The following is a 23,534-nucleotide window of genomic DNA, read 5'->3' on the forward strand; positions in this document are numbered from 1 at the left end:
TTTTGCATCACCTTTCTTTTTATTTATTTAATTTATTAAATTGATTGGGGTGCATTTGTTAATAAGATTATATAGATTTCAAGTCTACAGTTCTATGGTATAACACCTGTATATTGCATTGTGTTTACCACCCAAGGGCAAATCTTCTGTCACCATATATTTGACCTCTTTATCCATTACTAACCCCCATCTCCCTTCTCTCTGGTAACCACCACACTGTTGTCTATGAGGTTTTGTTTGTTTCTTTTTCTTATTTGTTCATTTGTTGCTTTCAGTTTTATATCCCACATGTGAGTGAAATCATATGATTCTTGACTTTTTTTCTTTCTGGCTTATTTCACTTAGCATGATATTCTCAAGATCCATTCATGTTGTAACAAATGGTAGTATTTCAGCTTTTTTTGGCTGAGTAGTATTCCATTGTATATATGTACCACAACTTCTTTGCCTAATCATCTATCAAAGGACACTTCAGTGGTTTCTATGTCTTGGGCACTGTGAATAATGCTGCAATGAACTTAGGGGTACATCTATCTTTGCAAATAAATGTTTTCAAATTTGGGAGGTTCTCTCATATATTATCTCTATTCCTAATTTTTGAGGAATCTCCTTTTGTTTTCCATAGTGGCTGTACCAGTTTACATTCTTGCCAGCAGTGAGTGAGCATGCTTTTCTCTCCACAAGCTCTCCAACCTGTATTTTTACTTGTCATGTTAGTAATAACCATTCTAACAGGTGTGAAGCAGTTTTAAAAAGCTTCTCAGCAGCCACACTGGATGTCACAAACTCTGTGAACCAAGATGGTCACTTCAAGGTTTCTCTCAGAGCTAACTTAATCTTATTGTATATATAACATGACAATGAGTCTGGCTCTCTCATTTTCCAGACCCTTGTTACTATAAGTGTAGTTTGTGAACCAACAGCATCAGCATCACCTGGGAGCTTGTTAGAAATGCAGAGTCTCAAGCCCACCCCTCACCTGTTCACTAAATCTGCATTATGACAAGATCCTCATATGGTTCATGTGTGTGGTAAAGCAAATTAGAAGATGGGGCTCACAAGCCTCAGCCCACTCTTTATCTATCTATCTATCTATCTATCTATCTATCTATCTATCTATCTATCTGTCTATGTACTATATTATGGAAAGGATTTGGGATGATCAGTATTAATAGCTTACACAGAAGGAAGAGGCAGAGAACATTAAAAGCCATAGCAGCCGGGTCCCTTTAATACAGTTGTATCACTGTATACATTTTAATGTTCTGTGAGAACACTCTGCTACAACACTATTAAGAAGAGGTAAAGTCATATTCCAAATCTGCTGTTTATTTACTTAAAGTTAATAGTGGAAATTTTCCTTTGATGTGGTTAAATAAATGAATATGGATGTTTAAGGGGGTACATCGGTGATCTGGATACTACATTGAAAACCATGTTCTCCAGTAAAGAAATAAGTGAGCTGTTACTTTAATTGGAAACCTCAGTTCACTCAGATTTCGTTTTTCATGCAGTACATATAGGAGAGGCAAATGACATCAGGATAAGGTGTTATATCAAAGATTTATTCTACAGCTAAACAACTAAAATGACTGTTCAGAGCCAGGTAAAATTTTGGGCATCAGTATGTGTTCAATTTGCTATTTTCATTTACAAGGTATTGGCAACCAATTGTCAAAGTCACTAAGGTAGGAAAATGGACTTGAAACTGAAAGGAGTTTTTAATTAACCAGAAAAGTTAGTGCCCTTTTCCAAATAAGGAAGTATTGGAAGCACTGAACCCCAGGCAGAGGTCCTCAGGAGTCTTTCTGGGAGCAGCCATGCCCTGACAAGTCCATGAGTGTGGAAAGGCGGGGTTGAGGTTGACCAGATAGCCGACTGAAATGAGGCTCAAGCACCAGCCAAACTGCCACACAGTGGAGGGAGGATCCAGGCACAAAGCAGGGGATGGGAACATCAAAAAGAGAGGAAAGCTGTTGAAGAAAAACTCCAAAATGTGGAAAAGAGCCTCAGCAGGTTTCTAGGAAGTGTTCCAACACAGGCCAAGAAGGAGATGTTGGGGTCCTAACCCAGATCAGACCAACCCAGGTCTCTTTCCCCTTCTTCTTCACTCCCGGCCTTGCACCGCCTCTGAACATGACAGCTGACTGGCACTTTATTGCCAAAACAATGCGAAGAAGACCCACCAATAATGTGATATCTGGAGCTTAGGAATAAACAGCTGCCTGGTACCAATTTTATTATATAAAGCAAATTTATATAAACAAAACTAGGCCTAAAATTTGTTTGGCAAGAATTAAATATTTTCTGTTTATTCTAGACACATTTGTGGAGTGCATGGCTGTGATGGAAACAGATAAATAAAACATCATTACAGGGTAGAATTAATTAATTGCCTGGAATACTTTTAAAGCTGTAGTGAAAGGTCCTATCTTTACCAATGGCATTATTTTCCCAAAAGAGGGAAACTCAAACCTTAGGGATGCATGACTCATTTCTCCCTTGTGCACTGTTTGAAATCTCTAATATTTCTCCTCGTGTTGTGGCCACTCTAACCCCAATCCTTGTCTCTTCACCCCTGAGTTTCAGCAATAGCTTCCCAGCAAGCTTTCCTCTAACCTATCTTTGTGTAGCAGTCTTAAAAAGGACACTTGGCTATATTGGTTTCAGAGCAGGAGCATTGAGATTAAAAAACAAACAAACAAGAACTCCACAAGTGATTCTGGTGTGTACCCCTGGACAGAAACAAAGCTATAAACGTTTGCTATATTAATGTTCCACACAACATCCAATTATTACATTGCTCACCTGCCCAGAGAACTTTGGTTGCTGTTTATCACTAGATGAGCATAAATCTATACTTTTCTGCTTGGATTGGCCTTCTCCCCTCCTGTCCAACTCCTCCCCCAGCAGTGCTCATCACTGATGCTCAGACATTCCATGTTCACACCCACCTCTGTGCCTTCAGTTGTGGATTTTCCTTTGCCACCTGTAAGCATGGATTCTATCTTTGATGATTCTATTCAAGTGTCACCTCTTCCATGGAAATCTCCCTGGCAGGTTCTTTTTTTCCTGAATTTCGACATCATATATAACTTATACCATAATGAATTATACTGGAAAATATGCCTTATCACATACCATTTTCTTAGTTTGTTAGCCTGAAATAACCAATGAGAATGAGGAACCAACTGGAGAGCAGGAATCATGTCTTTCACATTTATGGCTTCTATGGCACCTAACATAATCATAGTCCTATTTCTTCTTGCAGGAAGTCCTCCATGTCTTAGATCTGGGTTAGACATTTCTCGTCCACATATCCATGACATCTTGCTGGATCCCAGTTGCATTATAAGTGCATCACAACTTTGCATTTTAAGTGTTCGTTCCTTTGTATGCCCTGTAGACCAAACACTATGAGAGCAAGATCCACATTCATCTCGTTCATCATTGACCCTCTAACACATAGTCCAGGTCTTGATATATTCTCAATACATGTTGTTTAGACTTACACAAAAATTAATAATTTAAAAATATATGTTTGGTTGAGACTGGGACAAATAGATCAAATAACATCCATAGCATCATAACATGTTGGTTGACTTGGTTTTGGGTGTAGTAGGTTAGCAAATCCAAACAATATAGTGAATCCGGTAACTAGCATTTGGTTGTGTATTCAACTATGTAATTTTCTGATATATAATTGATAGTGCACTTATCAATTAATTATAATTATCAAATTCTTTTCTCTATGTGGTTACTTTTCTTGTCTATAACATTCAAGGTCCTGGGGAGCAAAAGATAGCATTTGTCACTTCCACATCTCCCACAGTTCCTACCTCAGTGAGTATTTCTTGATTCGATGTCATAAAATGTAGTTTTTAAAGAGCCTGTGTTATAACATATCTGCCTGGTGCTAAACATCTGTTGCTTCCTAACAAGTGCTGCATTCATTTTAATGGCACTGGTGCACAGAAGTAAACAGAGCCTTGGCAGGCCTTCCATAAAGGAAACTGTGTTTGCTTCCTTCATTAATTACTAATGGAGCATTAAGACATGTATTCTCCTTTGAGCCAAGTTGGATAATTCCCGGCATTTAAGGCTGGGGTGTTTTCAAAAGTTGAGACACGCATTGACGCACCAGAGAGCATGCCCTATGGCAAGCACCGTGCTGGCCATCTTGCCAAGACTGTTCAAAGCTTCAAATGGATCAATACCAGGTGTGCTGATCTGTCCAACCCTTCCCAGGTCTTGGGTTAGTGTGGCATAATAAATATGAATCACCAGAGGATCTCTGAAGGCAGCCGCCACAACGTGAATCAGGCAAATCACCAGAAAGATACAGAAAGATGAAAAGGATGATCGAAGATTTACCAAACACAAAACAGCAGATAGACAGTGCTATGCTAATTAGGAGGAATATGAAACAAAATATGATTAGTCAATTTTTACTTAACTGCCAACTAGTTACAGTTAAAAGGAAACATTTATACTCTGGGCCACGTTAACTAGCAGAGCATCAAAATGCTAAAGTGAAAGCCGTAAGAAATAGAGTTTGACAGGCACTGGTAGATAAGTGCAGATTGTTAGATGTTTCCACTTATCTACCAGTGCCTGGTAGATATTGATAATTCTTGGTCGATATTGATAGATTTTAACAGATAGCCATCAGATTATGATAATTTAAACAGATAAAGAGTGAATAAGAACATAAAAGAATATAATTAAGCATGCTGACTAATTGACTATATTTAGACATTTATGGACTCTGTAAAATACATCATATTTTAAATGTCCACATGGAAAATTTACAAAAATAACATCTTTTTTAAATGCAGAAAATTTGCTGGCTACTTTCTCATCACAAAGCAATGAGAGATAATATAATGTAAATGTAAACAGAACAACCCAGCCACTTAGTGCTGTATATATTTGGGGGCTAGAGGAATTTGGAATTAAAGGAAGTAAGATTGCCCTTTTAAGGATACACTTTAATCAAACATAATAAATTAAGACAGAATGACACGAAGTCACTTCAGAGATACAGTGTAACTTTCAGGACACTAAGATCTTGCCATGTTACTAATAAATACATTAACATTTATGAAGAAAAATATGTGTCAATCCAAAGTGAAGCTGGTTCAGCCAAAAAAGAAAAAGGAAAAAAAGCAACTTTCAGAAAGCACAGCTGGCGGTGCTCCTGCTCATCCCGGAGAAGGGAGCCTCCTCCAGCCACTGGAATGAAACAACGAGACAATTCCCAAGACCAGCCTTCTGGTGGAGATGGAAGTGTGGAGTTATTTAACCTGACCTGGGTTCTAATTTCATGCACACCGTTGGATTTTGATGGGTCCTTTTGTCCGGGTCTGTGTGCAGGATGATTGTGCATTAAGGGAGCAGGGAGTGTGGGGCCTCCGTGTCCCAATGAAGTTAATAAATAGGAATTCATTCCAAGAAATGAACTGCTCTTGTGCTGGAAAAGTAAGGTTCCTGGACCTTAAAGGATATTAAGCTACAGGAAAAGAAAGAATCCAGAAATTGATATGCATTTGTATGAATAAGTAAAGTGAGTTACACAGTGTCCATTGTTCTTACTGCTGTGCCTTGGTGCTCAGAGCAGGCTTTGCTATGTGTGGAGCACTTGAATATTTGTTGAAGGAACGAAATAAATGGGGAAGGGCAGAATTACTTAACAAATCCTGGTAGAATAATTGGTTAACTATTTTACATGCACTAAAACACAAAACGTACGGAACAAAGAATTAATTTTTAAAATAAATAAACTAAAAGAAATATCCAAATGTTGGTAGTACTTCTGAAGGGACAACAATTTTGTAGGTTTCTAAACTTCTAAGGATGAAAAGGAATCATGAAGGAGGATAACAACAACAGATCTGACTACATAAATATTAAAAACGTATGTTAACAAAATATTATTATAATATCCAGAGTTCAAAATCAGACAACATGGGAAAGCATTTGCAAGAAATGTGACATCCAATGGCCTGATATCTTTATTATATAAAATGTTCATACAAATTTATAATAGAAATATTAAAATTCCAAGAGCATGAACAGACAACTCACAAGAAAAATTAAAACTAGTAAATAAGCACATGGAAAACTATTTGACTTACCTGGTAAAGACATTCAAAATAAAACAGTAATTTTTCTAAGGGCCTTTAAATTAGCAAGGAAAACATAAGAATTATTTTTATAAAACCCAGTGCTAGTAAAGATGTTGTAAAAGCGATTTTCTCATATTTTGTTGTCGATTCGTTATAAATTGGTACCTCCTTTTTGGGAGAACAGTCTGGCAATATAATATAAAGAGCCATAAAAATATTTATAGCCTTTGACCTAGTAATTTAACTTGTGGGAAACTATCCTGAGGAAAATTAATCTAAACTATGGAAAAAATTAAATGCCTAGCAGTAAATTGGGAAACAGTAAATGTCCCACATAGGGGAATGATTAATATGCCATGGTACAGCCACTGGCTAGGAAACGACGAGCCATTTATAATTATGGGCATAGAGACCATACAGCCACATGAGAAGATGCCTGTGTTTTAATATTAAGTGAAAAGTGAACCAACAAGAGATATGCAGAAGAGAAAAGATTAAAGTAAATATACTAAATTTGAAGTGGTTGATCTAGAATGGCAGGAGAATAGTGACTTTTTTCCTTACCTACCTCTTTTTTGGCTATGTGTTGTCATTCAGCCTGTTCTCACCTCTCTCTCCCCCTCACCCCCCCTCGCCCAGCCCACAAGCTCCATGCCCAGCTTCCCAAGCCCCACCCATCGGAGTCAGTGCCACTCAAGTTCCAGCTGGTCCAAGGAGCCTTCCCATCATATCAGTCAAATGAAACTTCCCCTTTTCTATGCTCCCATAATGCTGTGTTGATATTTATATCATATCACGTATATAATGCACTATGTGTGGCAACAATATATGTATAGTATGTGTCTGTTTCCACAACTAAATTTTTAAAATTTAAAAATTGTAGTAGAGGCAGGACTTGTTTGATTCTGTTCCTGTCCCCAGCATGGACAGCATGCCTGAATAAATATTCATTGAAGTGAATTTCATTGCACTGAGATGAACTACTTCTGGTTGCCCGGCAGGTGGAGCTCATGAAGGTCTGCAGCACTTGGGTCCTTTTGGCAACATCCCAAACATTGTGGCAGAGTTGACTGGTGACAACATTCCCAAGGACTTCAGTGAGGACCAGGGCTACCCAGACCCTCCAAATCCTTGTCCTGTTGGAAAAACAGGTAATAGATGTGCCCTTTGGTTCCCATGTATGGCAGGGGTTTGGGGAGGAAACTAACAATTTTAACATCAGCTACAACTATTATGAGAAATAGTATTTCTAGTCCAATGAGCCATCCTGTGTTTGTAAGTGAATTGGAAAGAGAAGTTTATTCTACAATAAATTCCTGCCCTGGCTGGTGTGGCTCAGTGGATTGAGTGCTGACCTGTGAACCAAAGGGTCTCCAGTTTGATTCCCAGTCAGGGCACATGTTTGGGTTGCGGGCCAGGTCCCCAGGAGGAAGCATGCAAGAGGCAACCACACATTGATGTTTTTCTCTCTCTCTCTCTCTCCCTCCCTACCCCTCTCTCTAAAAATAGATAAATAAAACCTTTTAAAAAAATTCCTTGGTGAGTTCTGGTATTCGGATTCACCCACAATAGGACTCCTTTGCCGAGACTTTACCTCTGTCTCTTTCCTTCTTTGTAAGTGGAAGCTGATTCTCTTTTCTGCAGGAAGAATGCTTTTCCCCCTCTTCTATGATAGAACTGCTGCCTGTTTAGTGTCTTTGGAAATGGTTATTTAGTTTGTGGATTATCCATACCCACTTGTTTTACTTACTTCTCCTGACAATCAACATTTCAACTCTCTGTTGACTAATTAACATTGATCCTGAAATGTTTCTTCAGGGGCCAGGAGGTTGCATGAGAGACAGGGGTCCAGTAATATAAGCTGGCTAGGGAAGAAGGGTAAAACTTTCCTTGCTATGTGTGTGTTTTTTTCCCACTTTCCTACCTCCTAATGCAAAGAGAATGAATGGCAAGTAGCTACACTTATGTTGGCCTTTGAGCATCTTGCCCTGGTGGTCAAGGATAGTGGCCCTAGGCTTGGACTACCTGAATTCATATTCAAGGTCAAAACATGTGACTTTGAACAAGCTAATTAACCATGTTGCACTTTAGTTTCCTCATTAGCAATATGGGGGTTGTTGTGGGAATTAAACGCAAGTGTCTGTGTTAGCACTTGGCATAGCACCTAGCACAGAGTTAAGTACGCATGGCGTCCAGATTATAATTAGCTATTTTCCTAGTAAGTAATGCATCTCTCTTTTTGGGCTTATGTTAACTTCAGTACCAAAGTAGTCTCTTTCCCCAAGCCTAATAATAATAGTTGGTGCTCATTACCCTTATTCTATATATGGAAACTGAAGCTTAGAGAGTAACATGCCCAAGGTTACCTGCATAGCAAGTTGCTGAGTCAAGGTCTACCTGACTGAGTACCGTGGACTCAACCACAGTGACAAATTGCCTTGCTCTGAAAATTGTGACAGCATTGGCCCCTCAGCTTTCCTAAAACACAATACAAGTTGTATCTGGAAGGCACTGTCTCTGACAGATAGTCCTCCTTTCATTTAGGGTGAGGTCTCTGCTCTTCGTGGGGCACAGAGCCTCCATCCTGGGATGGAACGATCAGAGTAAGTGGATGTGACCAGCCAGTGTAGGGATGCTGGCCCAGGACTGCAGGAAAACTTGGGCTACTGCCCAGCGCCTATCACTTTTGCTACCTTTTGCTTGCTTGTAGGACCTTGGAGGGTAGGAGGAAAGACCAGTTTAGAGTTTAAAGACCAACAGTTCCCATGGGAATTTGTTTAAGTGGATTAGATACAGCGCAGGGGTCCCTAAGGTGTGGTTCTGGGACCAGCAGCATCAGCATTACCTGGAAATTTGTTGGGAATGAAAACTTTTGGGCCTTACACCAGATGTATTGAATCAGAAACTCTGAGGGTAGGACCCAGCAGCCTGTATTTTAACCTGCCTTCCACATGGTTACGGTGTGTACTAGAGTTTAAGAACTGCTGTTATAGGAGAGTGGAAAGAGAAGCAGAGTTGGAGCCAAGAGATCTGAGTTCTAGTCTTCACCACAGGAGTCACTTTACTTCCCAGAACCTCAGCCTCTTCATCTGTTAAAATGGACACATACTCAATGCCTTTAAAAAACATGCAATGCAGGTATCCTAATAGAAGAATACAGATCTATGTAATGAAGTACTTAGGAGCTCTAAGACACAGCAATCAAGGTGAGCTGAAGGCATTGGATAAACACCCAATTCATCTGCCATTTCCTTTGTTATCATTCCATTAAGCTAACTTATTTCTCAGTCTTTGTTCTACCATAATTTGCATTCTAAAAAGGAAATCACTTGTCAATGTGGTTATTATTTCTAAGAAATTGCTTGAGATACACCTCACTGAGAATCATGCCACCACACAGTTGAGAAATCCAGGATAAAACCTTGCCTTCCCCTTCCCAGGCCTCACTCTCCTGGGAATCATGACCCCTCACCAAGGTGGAGCAGCAGAACTCAGAGAGCCCATTCTCAGGGTTGGGAATTCCAGGGCACAGCGTCAGGTCCAAGACACCTTCGATTCCCGGAGCACGCCTTTATCTTTACCTGTCAGCCTGGGCCCTCAGAGATACTTGAGAAAAAGTATGAAAAGTTTGTAAAGCTGCCTTTTGCCGACTACCAGAATTCTTTTGATTCACTCTCCCTGTCCTGTAGGTTCATTGCTATAGATGAAGAAATGAGATAAACAGCTCAAGGAAAAGTGGGGAGCCACCGTAGTGCCACATTAAGGGTTTGTTCAGAATGCTTGACTTCCACACAAGCTGCGTGTTGCTAAGAACTGAGAGGCTGGATGACTGAAGGTGCTGGAAGGCTTCAGTGCAGTCCCAGGCGATTAGACTACCTGACTGGTTGTGTTAGACCCCTCTTAGCATTGACATCAGTGGCTCATTGTCCCTGTGAAAAGAGACTCTTTTTCTCCCCTAACCCTACACAAAATTCACAATCCCTCCCCTCTCCCCTTATTTAAATGGCTGTCTATAGCACATTAGAGACAGAAAGAAATGATTCCTTTTCAGAGCATGGTGTCTAGTAATGATAAAGTACAGGTAACAGGAACAGTGAAGAAGGATGACCTTTTTTGGGTTTGAAGGGAAGACGTGCTTTAGTCCCAAGAACAGTCACAGTGTAACTCATTGAAAGAGCAATGGTGAGAAAGGAAGTAAAACAAAGAGCAAGGCTTCTATGTGCTGGAAGCTCTGAATATGATCATCTCTATTTCTCACAGCAGCCCTATAAGGTAAGTACTTGATCATTCCCATCTCACAGAACAATAAATCAACGTAGAGAGACTAAGTTAACTTTTCCAAGGAACTGAACTCATCTATCCCTTATGAGCTAGAATTGGAACCCTGGGCTCTGGTCTGTCTGACTTCAAAGTTTATCCCATCACCACAGTAACACCCAACCTCAAGCATTGTCTAGCGATGGCTGTTGTTCTTGTATAAGGTGCATTGTCCAAGAGCTGAAATTGTTGCTAACGACTCACCCAAGGAAAAACAGAGTGAGTCATGGGGAATGGAAGTATATTAGTTAAGGAAATGCTGGCTGTTATAACAGATAAAAAATTATAGTGGCTTAACACAATAGGAGTTTATCTCCTACTCCTGTGAAGTCCTGCCTGAGGTGGGTGAGGTATGGTGGGGGTGGAAATTTCAGCAACCCAGACTGCCATCTTTTGTCTTTATACCTGACATCCAAGGTGCCCTACTCGGCCACAGGTAGCAACCTGAGCAACAGGCAGGCATGGGACAGGCAGTGGGGCTCGTATAGGAGGTTTTGATGAGCAGGACCTGGAAGTGGAATACATCGCTTCTGCCCACGTCCCATTGGCCCAAACTCAGGCACACAACGCCATCTGCTTGCAAAGCATGGCTGGCAAATTGGCTGTGTGCGGAGGAGGAAGGAGCAGTGGGTTCGGTGGACAGCCAACCAGTCTGTCACAAGAAGGGGGATGAGTGAGAGTTCGGGATGAGTAAATCCCACAGGGAAAGTGACTTAGAGTGACTGATGTGAATACAATCTGACCTTTGGGTGTCTACTTGTTTTTAGTACATTAACTCAGAATAATGATAAATGCCTTGGCCGTTTCTCAAAACCCTTTTGCTGTTTGCAGTCGATGATGGATGTCTAGAAAACACCCCTGACACGGCAGAGTTCAGTCGAGAGTTCCAGTTGCACCAGCACCTTTATGACCCAGAACACGACTACCCAGGCTTGGGCAAGTGGGTAAGTCCAACCTTAGTCACTAGGTGATTTTTAGACGCTGCTGCTCTGAAGGCACTGGTGGCAGAGATGAGCACTGTGGATGGGGAGAGAGGAACAATTATTTAGTGGCTGATATTTCAGAAATCTCTAGTTGAGAGGGACATTAAGTAATCACTAGTCCAAACCACACTCATGGCCACAACATACGAGCCTATCCAAAGAGTCGATGACCTTTGTCATCAAATGTCATCAGTGGTAGTTGCAGAGGCTTCTCCCACTCTTTCCCTGTCTGGGTCATAACACATCCTAAAGTCTCACCAGTGTTGCACACAGCTCTTACAGGAAGGATAGGATTTAAAAAAAAAAAAAAAAGAATACTGAGAACATTTGCAAATTGTATCTCTAGACTGAGGGTAATGACCTCTGCAGAACTAAGGAAAAACAATGCCAGAAGCTTAGAAACAGATGTATGTAATTCTGAGTTATGGAAAGAGGGGAAAAAATTCCAGAATGTGCAGCCGTGAACTTGCTGTCAATATCAGGCAAGAATCTATAATTGCCAGTTAAGGAAATTGTTTATAAGCATTTGGAAAGAGAAATCACGACCACTTGGCACAGGTTTGCTAAAAACAAGTTTTGTCAAATTAATTGTTGCCAGCATTATTCATTTACTTGCCAGCTTGATGAGGGAGATGAAGTGAGCATGGTGCATTTGAACTTCAGCAAAGTATTTGATGAGAACTTTCATGATCTCCTATTGCAAAGGTGGAGAGACACCCCACCAAGAGAACATCCCCAAAAGGGGGCTTGTTAAAAAGTCCACATCGACAGGGAGAGAGATTTCACATGGCATCCTGAATGTCCACATTTTTATAAATGTTTGTAATAAAAAAGTGTGGAATGTGTACAAATCAGATTCTCAAAAAGTGACACAAAGTTGGAAGGGCTAGCATGGAATGACCGAGTTGGGACTCAAGATGGTTGTAACAGGCTGGAACAATGAGCCAAATAAGATCCCAGCTGAATGGGGATATATCCATCTATGTTACGTTTCTGTGGTTGAGCCGTATAATCAAATGCTGAAGTTGTGTGAGAAAAGTGGAAAATACAATACTATGGAATGTTATTCACATATCAGTAGGTGGTCAATACATCTGTGGAATGAGTGAATGAGAAGATATTCCTCACTGCCTAAGCCCTTCGAAAGCTATCCATCCCATCTCAGCTCCTTACTGGCAGCTGAATTTGCTTCCAACTTCATTAGGGATTTTGTAGTCTCAAAGACCAACTTCTCCCCTTCTTTTACACTGTTTTAGAGTTACACCTTTAGAGAGAGGTCATTAACTGTCTCTCTTCATTAATGACCATTTTTATTTTTTCATCATTTTGCTTTAACACTGCACTGAATTGATTTTACATGCAACCTTCAACATGCACATGCTTCCAGTCTTAAAAGAACAAAGCAACAACACCCCTTAAATTAATCTTGCTTCCTCCAATATGCATTATTTTATTTTCTTTTTTCCATAAGCAGTTCTGTTAGGGAGAATTGGAGTGGAGGGCCATGTGGAAGTGTACAAATAGAGTTTAAATATATTGAATTAAATTGCCAAACATCTATACATTCTTGGATAGGAAACTGGAATCATGAAAGACTTTTATAAAGGAACTTATTCTGGTGGCAGCAGAGACCATAGGCAGGAAAAAATATAAGAAGTAATTCCAGTGGTGAGGGCTGTGAACAGTGAACTCAAGTGAATCTCACCAACATGATGAGACTCTAAGACATTTCAAAGGAGGCCGGGGAACTGACTAGAATTGGTATGTGACATAAATAGAGCATAAGGGGGAAAGAAGAGATATGTCAGGTTTATATGAAGTGGATGGTATGAACTTTCCTTCTCAGGGAATGTTAAAGAGAAAGGAGGAAAGAAGACAGGGACGTGGGAAGGAAAGAAGGGAGCAGAGAGAAGGAGGGAGAGAATAGAGGATCACAGAGGATCACAGAGAATCCACAAGAGACAGAGAAAAATATTGCTGAACGGAATAAGGGGCAGGTTCACCAAAGGCCAAATGAAAGCTATGAAGCCTGCTTTGTTTCAGGCACTGTTCTAGGTGCTTAATGTGCAATAGTCATCAAGACATGGTACTGGTCTTCATAGAGCTTACAGTCTTCTGGTTAAGAAAAACTAAATGAGAATAAAATGAACCCAACCTAGCACTGTTCAGCATCATGTTCTAGCTATACCGTGAACACCAGGTGCAGTTACTAGGACAGATGGAAGATAAGGGTAGAGGAAGATCCAGGACTAAGGGCTCACACAGCGGATTGTACAATAGCCACTGAGGAAGTCAAACTGGCTAAAAAGGGCAGAGCCAAGGTGGAAGGTAAGGAGGTACCCTGCATAACTGGCAGACTGAAAATGAGCAAAAGAAACAGGAGGGAGACTGCAAGACATCTGCCTGAGGGCGGAGATCCCACCTGGGGAAGCAGGAGAAATGGAAACTTCTCTCTTGCCAACTTTCCTGGCCTCGTCTTAAAAACCTTTACAGATTTCTCTTACCAAGTTCCATTCACTCTCAACACTCCAGTGAGAGGCCAACACCACCCTTCATCCACTTTGCATCTTTTTCTAAGTACCAGTTTGTTTTCTCAGTCTTCCCCACTCTTTGTCTAAATCAGAGCTCAACCGTAGAAGGCAGGACTAAATGAAAAGGGAAGAACGATTACAGATCTGTAACCAAGGACCAATGTTTACACACCTTTTATCATCTATGATTATGTGTTTGTTTAAACTTACGTTTCCTTCATTTATTTTCTCATTATCACCTTAGCAGTAAAACATGGTTTGCTTGATCTTCACATGGAAGTGTGAATTGAGTATGTCTTCTTTTCTAAGCTGGGGTCCGCAAGCATCCTCACTGTGTGTATAGAGTGATGGCCTCAATCTTCTAAGCTCAACCACCCTTTAAGTTAACAAAATAATTATCTTTCACATGAAACTGCATATAGAACCCTGATTCTGTATTTGCAGATAATGTTTCCCTGGAGCTGAGCTTGGTTTTTAGCAGCAATTCACATATAAATATCAGTGTCTTGTTTCCTGAGTTTTTATCTTTGTTAATGCATGAAGACACATTTATTAAATGCACATCATATGCCTTCCAGGCCTGTGTTAGGTGATTGGAATAGAAAGATGAATAGTAATTGTCTTTTGTAATACACTAATCAATAGTAATATTTATTGAGCTCATACTATGTACCAGACACTATGTTAAATACTTGATATGAATTATCTCATTGAATCTGCCCATCCCTATTACTCTCATTTTACAGATGAGAAGATACAGGCTCAGGGAGTTTGAGTAGGCTGTGCAATACCACAGAGCTGATGATTGTCAGAGCTGAGATTTGAACCAAACTGACTCCAGGTTCTTTGAAAGTTGGATAAATTCCTTACCTGGTCCATGGCTCATGACTCTGAATGTGTCCTGTTCAGTGATCCCATCAAGTCCTATCTAGGGCTGGTTGTCTTTCACACCCTGAGGGTCTATGACCAAAGGCTGGCTACTATAGATGTCAGTCACTCCCCTCCTTCAAACATTAAATAGGAAAAAGTTGTATGGACAGCAAATATTTCTCCTTGCCAAGTGTTTATCCCATCTTTTCAACAGCAGCTTGGGCAATTAGAGGCTCTTCCTGAAACAGAAGCAGCTGATCGATCATGGCCAGAGCCTAAGCCCAGGGAGAAGTGGGAGACGAGGACCCTGTCTGTCTTTCTTTGCCTTTCATGACCTCAATGTGTCTGAAGAGTCGAATGCTCTTCAGTTAATGTTTGTCTCGTTTTTCCATGTGATCAACTGGAGTTATGCCAGCCCTTCTAGTATGTTCTTGTTAGTGTTTTACATCAGGAGGCACGTGATGCCAGTTTGTCCCAAAATTGGTGGTAACCTGGTTAAAGTAGTATCTGCCAGTTTTCTGTGCAATGTTAACATTTTTCCTTTTGAAATTAGTAATTCATCTGTGGGGAGATAGTTTGAGACTGTATAAATATTTGTCCCCATTGAACTTTTAACTAACAATTTTAGTGTCTATTGATCTTCACCAGAATCAGTTATAACTATGGTAGTATTAATGGTGATTTTCTCACTCTTATATTTTTGTGCATTTATTGATTGGCATTATATTCTAAGCAAGAGCTTCCCTTGCTTGCTTGCTTGCTTTATTTATTTATTTATTTATTTATTTATTTATTTACCTAAAATTGTATTGATCTATTTAATATCAGTATGGATTTGTTGATGCCTATTATTATTTATTTTGGTGGTCAGACCATCCTAAATTTAGCCAGTGGTAGTCTCTGCAAGTTGGCTTCTCTTTCCTTTTAACATGCCCCATCATTTTTTGAGCACTTCCTAACTTTCTGCCCCAATTAGATATTCCAAATTCATTCATCCTTGTGCTTTCCTTTCCCTAGTCCTGGAAGCAGACATTTCTGCAAGAAGCCTCCCTGGTTCCATTTAGGAGTGGAATTTGAAACCAACATCTGGGCGCTTGTCCAAAATCTTGATGGCACAGTGGAAAGCCCTCCTTATGAACTCGAACCTGCTACTCACATGGGAAGCAGGCTCACCAGTCGCCCCTCCCCACCCCGTCGGCACGGAATGGGTGTGAGGAGAAGGGGCTGGTTTCTTCTCAGCCTTCCTCTACCCACACTATACCTGCCAGTCCCTGCCTTTAAATCCATTCAAAGCAGGGCTAACTGATATGCCCCAGCCACTTTCTTGCAGAGGTGAGACAGCATCGTCCTGCTAATCCTAACCCTGGCCCTTCGGGAAACACCGGGGCCACCCTTGAGAGGAAGACTTGCCAGACCTTTTGCACGTCCTTTGGAATGAAACTTCTTATGGGCATAATCTGGCCCGCCCCCTTCTAAAGGAGAGTGACTAAAATGATGCCACCTCTACCCAGCTGGTGGCAAGGCGGAGCTCTGCCATGGCTGGTTGTCTGTCCCACGTGATGGTGCCAGCTCTCAGGTGCCTGTGCACTCACTCCCTCCTGTGCACGCAGCTGAACATGGAGATGCACATGAAAAAGCTCTGTCCTCACCCCAGTTTCCCCAGCTCGGGCATGAACTCCCAGGACATTCTCTGTCCATCAGGAATTGTTACATCCCAGAAAGGCAAGTATAGACAACATGAATGAGCCTCACAGAGACATCATCATTCCTCAAGTGAAGATCTGCAGGTTCGCCTTTCTCCCTGTATAAATATGCATATATATACCTATATGTATACACGCACAAATATATTTTTAAATTGAGGTAACATTGGCTTATAACATTATATGTTTCAGGTGTATAACATTATAGTTTGATACTGCATACACTATATATAGTGTGTTCACCACCAAAAGTCTCATTTCCATCCATCACCTTACAACTGACCTCCTGACCCCCTTTACCCATTTGCCCTCTCTCCATTCCCCTTGTCCCCTGGTTGCCACCCATCTGGTGTCTGCCTCTGTAAGTTTGTTTTTGTTCTGTTGTTTTTTTCCGTATTCCACATATGAGTTAAATCGTATGGTACTAGTCTCTCTTTGTCTGACTTATTTTATTTAGCATAATACCTCAAGGTCCATCCACATTGTCGCAAATGGCAAGACTTCACTTGATATGAAATTGATCAGTTCCCTGAGTGACCACAAGACACAGACTGTGGCCAGTGTGGCCCTTTGACAGCGGAGATTCCTCCCCTCCCTGGCTGGCTCCCTGCATAGTTGAGGTTGGGCAAGACATACTCATTGTAAATCATGGGTGACATGGAGTCTAATGGACACGAATATTACGAAGCTCATTCTTGGCATTTCTCATTTTCATTTCCAAATCTACCATAAAAATTCTTTCTACCCAGACAGTTCAGAGGATACAAGTGCTGCATAAACTTGTTCCTTACCAAAACTCTGTCATCTCCTTTTCTTTCTTTCTTTTTTTTTTTTTAAATCTGCGTCAGGGTATTTTATTTGGAGTAAGATGCATCACCTTTTTTATTCATTATTTCCCTTCTCATTAAAATTCAAATTAAAAAAGAAAACAACACAAGTAAAGCCCCCCAGTTCCTCTTCTCTCACTGTGCCTCCAGGTTACGTGTCTGTCTTTTGTAATCCCAATAGGAGGGAAATCTGTTGAGCATGTGTCTGATATTCTAGAGCTCATTTAAGTCCCCTACGTGTTTGAAATACAGCAATATGTGGAAACACTTATACAAACTGTGGTAACAGACCCCGTTTTCTTCCCCCAACATAACTTTCCTTTCTGCCAAAAAGGTTTTTTTTTTTTTTTGGCAATTTTTAAAAGGTTCAGTCTATTAAAAATGTTATAGACCAAATGGTTTTCCGATTGTCTTGACTGGGTACATGGATTTCAGCCACAGGAGGAAAGGTTGCAGAAGTCAGTGTTTCATTTATTTACCTAGAAGATTGTTATTAATAGTCAGACACTACTCTAGAGAACAGTTTATGTGTACAGCTCATAACAAGGGAGTTAGACACGAAAGTAAAGTGAGATAAAATTGTTTGTTTTAAACGACGGCTATTCAAAGTGAAGAGATGGGTTTCCAATGCCTCTTGGGTTTTTGCATGTCGTATTTCCCTGTTTATATGATTGTCTATGACACTGAAGGCCTCAGGGCATTGCAGAGAACTTTATTCATAGCTGCGCAACCACCAGCTTCTCCCCTGTGGTCTGTCTTTCTGACACGGCATTCCTTTCATCTAGTTTTGTTTCCAAAATATGTGTATGCAAATATCCAGGGGACACACCAAGGCTTGCTTTTAAAATAGATGTTCACCAAATTTGATCCATATTTCTACATTTGTTTTCTTTTCTCCCCACTCTAGAACAAGAAACTCCTTTATGAGAAGATGAAGGGAGGACAGAGACGAAAGCGGAGGGTAATATGCAGCTGGCTGGGTCGTTCTGGGGATGCGCAGAGCTTCCTGAGTGGGGCAGATGACAAGCCATAACCTTCGGTTGTTGGAATGTAGCAGCATCCTTTCACGTGCAGGCCTGGGAGGGCTGAGCAGGGGTCCTGTGTGATGAGGGCCATGCCCAGAGAGTCCACCCTGGGTTTCTGGGATGACTTTCTCCAGCTTTCACACGTACACTTTAGGGCGACTCCAAGCTTTGTGGTAATTCCATCACCTCCATTGCACACGCACAGGACAAGTGTATTGCATCTCCATATGGTGTGGGAAATGCAGGGAGTACATGAGGGTGTGTCTTCCCTCAGAGGGTCTGTAGGCCACTGAGGAAACTGCTCACACATCAGCATCTATTATATAAATGCACAAGATAGGAACAAGGAAGTGATGCAAAACATGCTCCAGGCAAGAATTCTGAAGGAATGTGGGGACAAAAGATGAGATGAACAAACCTCATTCTTCCTACATACCTTTTCTCTTTGCCTGGCCAGATTGATGTAAAAATTGACTATCAATTATATTGGTTTGCTGACCTCTCAATTTACTAACCATCCCAGGGCTGCCCAGGGTGGGGCTTTGGTCTGGATGCTCCACACTTAGCCACTATGGCATTGCCTCGTGTAAAGCTGATAGATTTGCTTTGGGTTTCTTGTGCATTTGATGGCATCTGGACTTAATCAGTGATCGTTGTCCACTCTGTTAACCCACTGGTGCCTTCCTACATGGAAGAGTCTGGCCACCTGCCATCATTTTCTGATCAGCAGGAGAAAAAGTTAAAATTCTGCTATGGCATAGCACGGTGCTGCCAGAAAGTAACCATTTTTGTTAAAATACACAAAGCAAACCGTACACCCAAGGCCACCGACTGATTGTTTAGATTAGCAAATACCAGGATCCTGGCAAAATTTGGGACTCTGGACAGTGGTCTTTGTGGCCGTCCTGAGAGTTTTACTGAATTTGGTCAGAGGGGGCTTTAGGAGACGTGGAGTTCTTGAACTCAGCCCTAAGTCTCAGGCCCCTGCAACAGAGAGTGCCAAGTCCTTGTGCTACCTGGCAAAAATGCAGACATCCCATGGCCAATTTTGATGTCTGGAAAAGCAGATCTTCTTGGGAGAGTTAACAGGGTTGTTAGGGGTTTTTCTTGGGTGATTACAGTTTCCGGTGGCAGATGATGGCAGGAAGCGTCCAAAGGGTGTTGTGTGGTCTTGAGAGAACATCAAGAAATTCTATTCTAAGAGCTCAGAACACACATAATTTACCAGTAAAATGGCTTGAATATCTCTCCATGGTACACCAAGGACATTTCCAAATAAGACCAATGATGGGCCCAAAATGAATGACTTAGCCTGAAGCTTTGATTGTCCCTACTTCCTGGCTCACCACCCCTTCTTGCCTTGACTTAAGTAATGGCTGTGGGTTATGATTTAGGTTCAGTGATGAGACCAAAAAATCAGAATTCTGGCTAGGACACATGTTATAAAGGTTTTACTTTGGCCTCAACTTCCTCCTCATAGGAAAGGCTTAGAATTTGTGAAAATAAGGGTTGCTTTGACCTGTACATATCAAGTTCTTTCTATTCTCAGGCATCTGCAAAGACCCGTGCTCATGCCATAAACCATGAGCCTTTTGGGACTCTTGGGGAAACAGAATTTGCCTCCCTAGTCATCAGACCTCAGATGGTGTCCCTATTCTTGATTGAAGATTTTACCACCTCAAGTGCATGAATCAATATAAATTATGGGCTTCCTTTTGGGACTAATTAAGGCTTTCTCCAATGAAGCTCAGCATTTTCTGTGGGTTTCCAGAAGACATGAAAAGTAGAGATTTGATTCCAATGGTTCTTCCAGTTGTGAAATGGGAATAATGTTCACTTTATAACCTATCCAGTCTCTCACCCAAAGGAGGAGATAAATGTGTAAGGGCCTTAAGTTCTTCAGAGGATAATTAAAACCAAGTATCACTATTATTATTACTCTTAAGATTCAATATTAATAGTTCATCAAAAAAATTCAGCTGATCATTCTTTTTCCTTCCTCATTAATTTACTTCCCCTTCCCTCCAATCTTTGTCATGTTCTAGATCTGGGCAGGAGGTCTATCTCCCATAAAAGTACCTCACCAAGGAGATTCTCCCTGAAGTCATAACTGAGCCCTTGGTGGTTTTATGTAACTTTCTATACTTGCTTGGTTGCAATTGAATTCCTCCTTGCTTCATGAGTCAAAGGCTAATTCACCTGTAAATGACTTTGCAAAAGTTTTAACTCTTAAGATGTATCTTGTTAATATTTGAGATCTACTATTTATCTTATTTAAAGAGCTAATCAAACTTTTATTCCATTGTTGATCATTGCAAACACCTAATATCCTTTTTTAATGTACTAGAATTTTGAGAATAAATATTTTTACTAGAAATCACTCAAAATATGTATGATATTTAACATACTTTTTCAGTTCACACTCATTCCACTTACCCAAAGATTCTAATACAATTCCCTATCGTCGGCCAGGCCAGTCTAGTTGACAATCTGCCTGGTTTAGAAATTATGTGAGTAGTTTTAAATATTTTAAAGACGCTTTCCCAGCAAAGTATTGTCTTTTGTGACATGTCGTTTTTCAGATCTATAAGGACATTGCATATTTTGTAATTCTCAGCTGGTTCGTGGTGCATTTTTGCAGGGTGAGTTGGGACTTGCACAATTCATTACCCATCAAAATGTGGAAAGACATTTACAAATACTAAATTCAGGTTCCATTGTTTCTCTTTGGAGAATGTCTGCTCACCCTTCAAAAGAGTCACAGCAGACCATGTCCCATGGGGAAGAGAGACCCACTTGTGAACTGCGTCTGTTCATTCCTGGGGACTTCGTATCCAACAGAATTGCCGATCATTTGCAGCTACAGCTTCTTTCTTATATTTTTGTTCAGCTATTGGAAAGTGACTTCAATAAACTAATATTTCACAACTTTAAATTTTTTTCTGCTTGCTAAAGGCGATTACTTTGAGGTTCAAATCCAAACCTCAAAGAATAGGTACATATTAGAGAAGGAATGGAAAAACCTTGACTCATTCAGCATACCAACAGATAAAAGAAATTTCAGACTGTGGAATCTTGAATCAAACATAGTGGAGGTTTCTGTATAACCTTTTTTTTTCAGCTTTTCAGTTGGACTGAGAGACAGTGGAAATGACTCCTCTTGAGGAAAATCCTCTTTAGGAAAATACTGGCGTGAGGAATCAACATAATAGGATGATCTATGGCCAGTCTGCAAATATAATTTCACCTTGGCCTGCTCTGTCATCTTTAGAAACTTCTTTTTGTAAGATAATTTAATGCATTTCAGATTCTCTCTCCCACCTAAATAAGGCCATAGAATAGTAATTCTCTTTCATATGGGTCTTGTGCATTTAGTTAATAGTGAGGGTGTATTAGCTGGTTCACTCCAAATTTCTGTGCCAAAACAAGGAGGGGGGCAGATTGCGCCCAGGAAGAACTTTACAGATGTGTGAAGGACACAGTTAGACACATCAGTCAGACAATGTCCCACTGAGGTGTTGGATAGTTCACTGGAGTAATCTTTTGCTAGGTGATAGTTGCTGTTGTTACCTTATAGTTAATCCAATAGGCCAGAAATGATTCTCATCTACCTGTTCTGTGAGATGTCTGTATCTGATGTTCAGGTATAACACCAAACCATATATACTGTTTCAGAGTGTCAACCCGTATCTACAAGGACAGAGATTGGACAACGTTGTCGCAAAGAAGTCGGTCCCCCATTTTTCAGAAGAGGATAAGGACCCAGAGTAAAGTGAATATGCTAGGTGGGCACCCACTCAGCCATTAGTCCTCGGTATTGCTTATGTGCATGTGTGCATGTGTTAGAGCCCCCGTGAATGGCAAAATGTTTCTAATTTAGACAAGTGTGGAAGAAAAGCAGTCTTACTTTGATATTGCATTGTCCTTCACATGGATAACTCTGCTTTCTGCTAAATTAGAATATGAGCTTTTATTTTTTTTAAATGAAGATCTGAAATGAGCATTAAAATTAAAGCACTTATGTCAGTAACAGTGAAAAGCAAGACTGTGAATGAAATGTCCTCAGGTTTCTTGCAATTTGGGCTGCATTGTTTGGGCCAGGTCTGTCAAAAGGTGGTGTTTATTTTTGATGATGTCAGTCACCCAGCCCTTGGGCATTGTTATACACCAATAAAGAGAATTTGACACATTTCACTTCGCTGCATCTTAATAAATGTGTTTGTGAGCATTGGCATAGGGAGTTTTCTTTTAATATTTAGAGCATTTTAAAACCATGTCTTTGCTTTCTAGAACAAACTCATACATACGAGCTTATCTGATCTTAACAATAATACTGTGAAGTAAATGGGACTATAATGTTATCCCCATTTTACAGATGGTAGGACTGAGACTCAGAGAGCTTCCACAGAAAGCTGAAAGTGGCACAGTCAGTACCTAGTGACTAAGGTTTTCTGACTTTGAGTTATTTTGTTTATTAAGTAAATAATGGGTGTTTGTTGTGTGCCAGACACAGGCCTGGAGGCCAATCTGAAGTCTCTAAGATCCTCGGGCAGCAGATCATACAATCTGTGAAACAGGTTTCAAAGTTTCTCTCTGTGAGCACCAAGTAGGTTGGTCAGCTGTACTCTGCCTTTTCTTTTTTAATTTAAAAAAAATATTGATTTTCAAAGAGATGGGGGGGTGGAGAGAGAAAGAGAGAAACATCTATGTGTTTTTTCCATTTATTTATGCATTCACTGGTTGAGTCTTGTATGTGACCTGACCAGGGATCAATCAAACCCGCAGCTGTGGCATATTGGGACAATGCTCCAACCAACTGATCTACCTGGCCAGGACTGCACTCTGCTTTTCAGGGTTAGAGTGGCTGGTGCTGGAGCACTCTCCTGCCTGATTCTGAAGAAGTACCCAATGTCCTTCCAGCTGAGTCCTCCCAAGTCAAACAGTCGCTCAGTGGAAGGCTGGCAGGAGACAGTTCACTGGTGAGGTTATTTCCATGCCCTTGACAACTCCTCACTCCAAAACAGACAACAGTTCCACGCTTTGATATCATGGGCCTCAGTTTCCTCATCTATAAAAGGGAGACAGCTGTGAGGAAGTACTCAGGGCGAAGCATCATTCTTGATTTGAATTTTAACAAGTGCACATTTACG

General features: G+C 40.7%; 1 protein-coding gene across 1 annotated transcript in view; it reads left to right on the forward strand.

Moving 5' to 3' along the window:
- The window catches only part of SCG5 (secretogranin V), a 56,965-nt gene extending 34,387 nt beyond the window's left edge, over window positions 1–22,578 (forward strand). The window contains exons 3-6 of the mRNA XM_054565156.1: window positions 7,130–7,279; window positions 11,277–11,389; window positions 18,267–18,320; window positions 22,060–22,578. Of these exons, the coding sequence (XP_054421131.1) occupies window positions 7,130–7,279; window positions 11,277–11,389; window positions 18,267–18,320; window positions 22,060–22,155 (413 nt within the window). The 3' untranslated portion in view covers window positions 22,156–22,578. The remainder of the gene's footprint in view (window positions 1–7,129; window positions 7,280–11,276; window positions 11,390–18,266; window positions 18,321–22,059) is intronic.
- The last annotated feature ends 956 nt before the right edge of the window (window positions 22,579–23,534 follow it).

This window comes from Pteronotus mesoamericanus, unplaced genomic scaffold (assembly GCF_021234165.1).
Source record: "Pteronotus mesoamericanus isolate MK-2021 breed Mesoamerican mustached bat unplaced genomic scaffold, CSHL_Meso_final contig_164, whole genome shotgun sequence".
NCBI classification, from domain to species: Eukaryota; Metazoa; Chordata; class Mammalia; order Chiroptera; family Mormoopidae; genus Pteronotus; species Pteronotus mesoamericanus.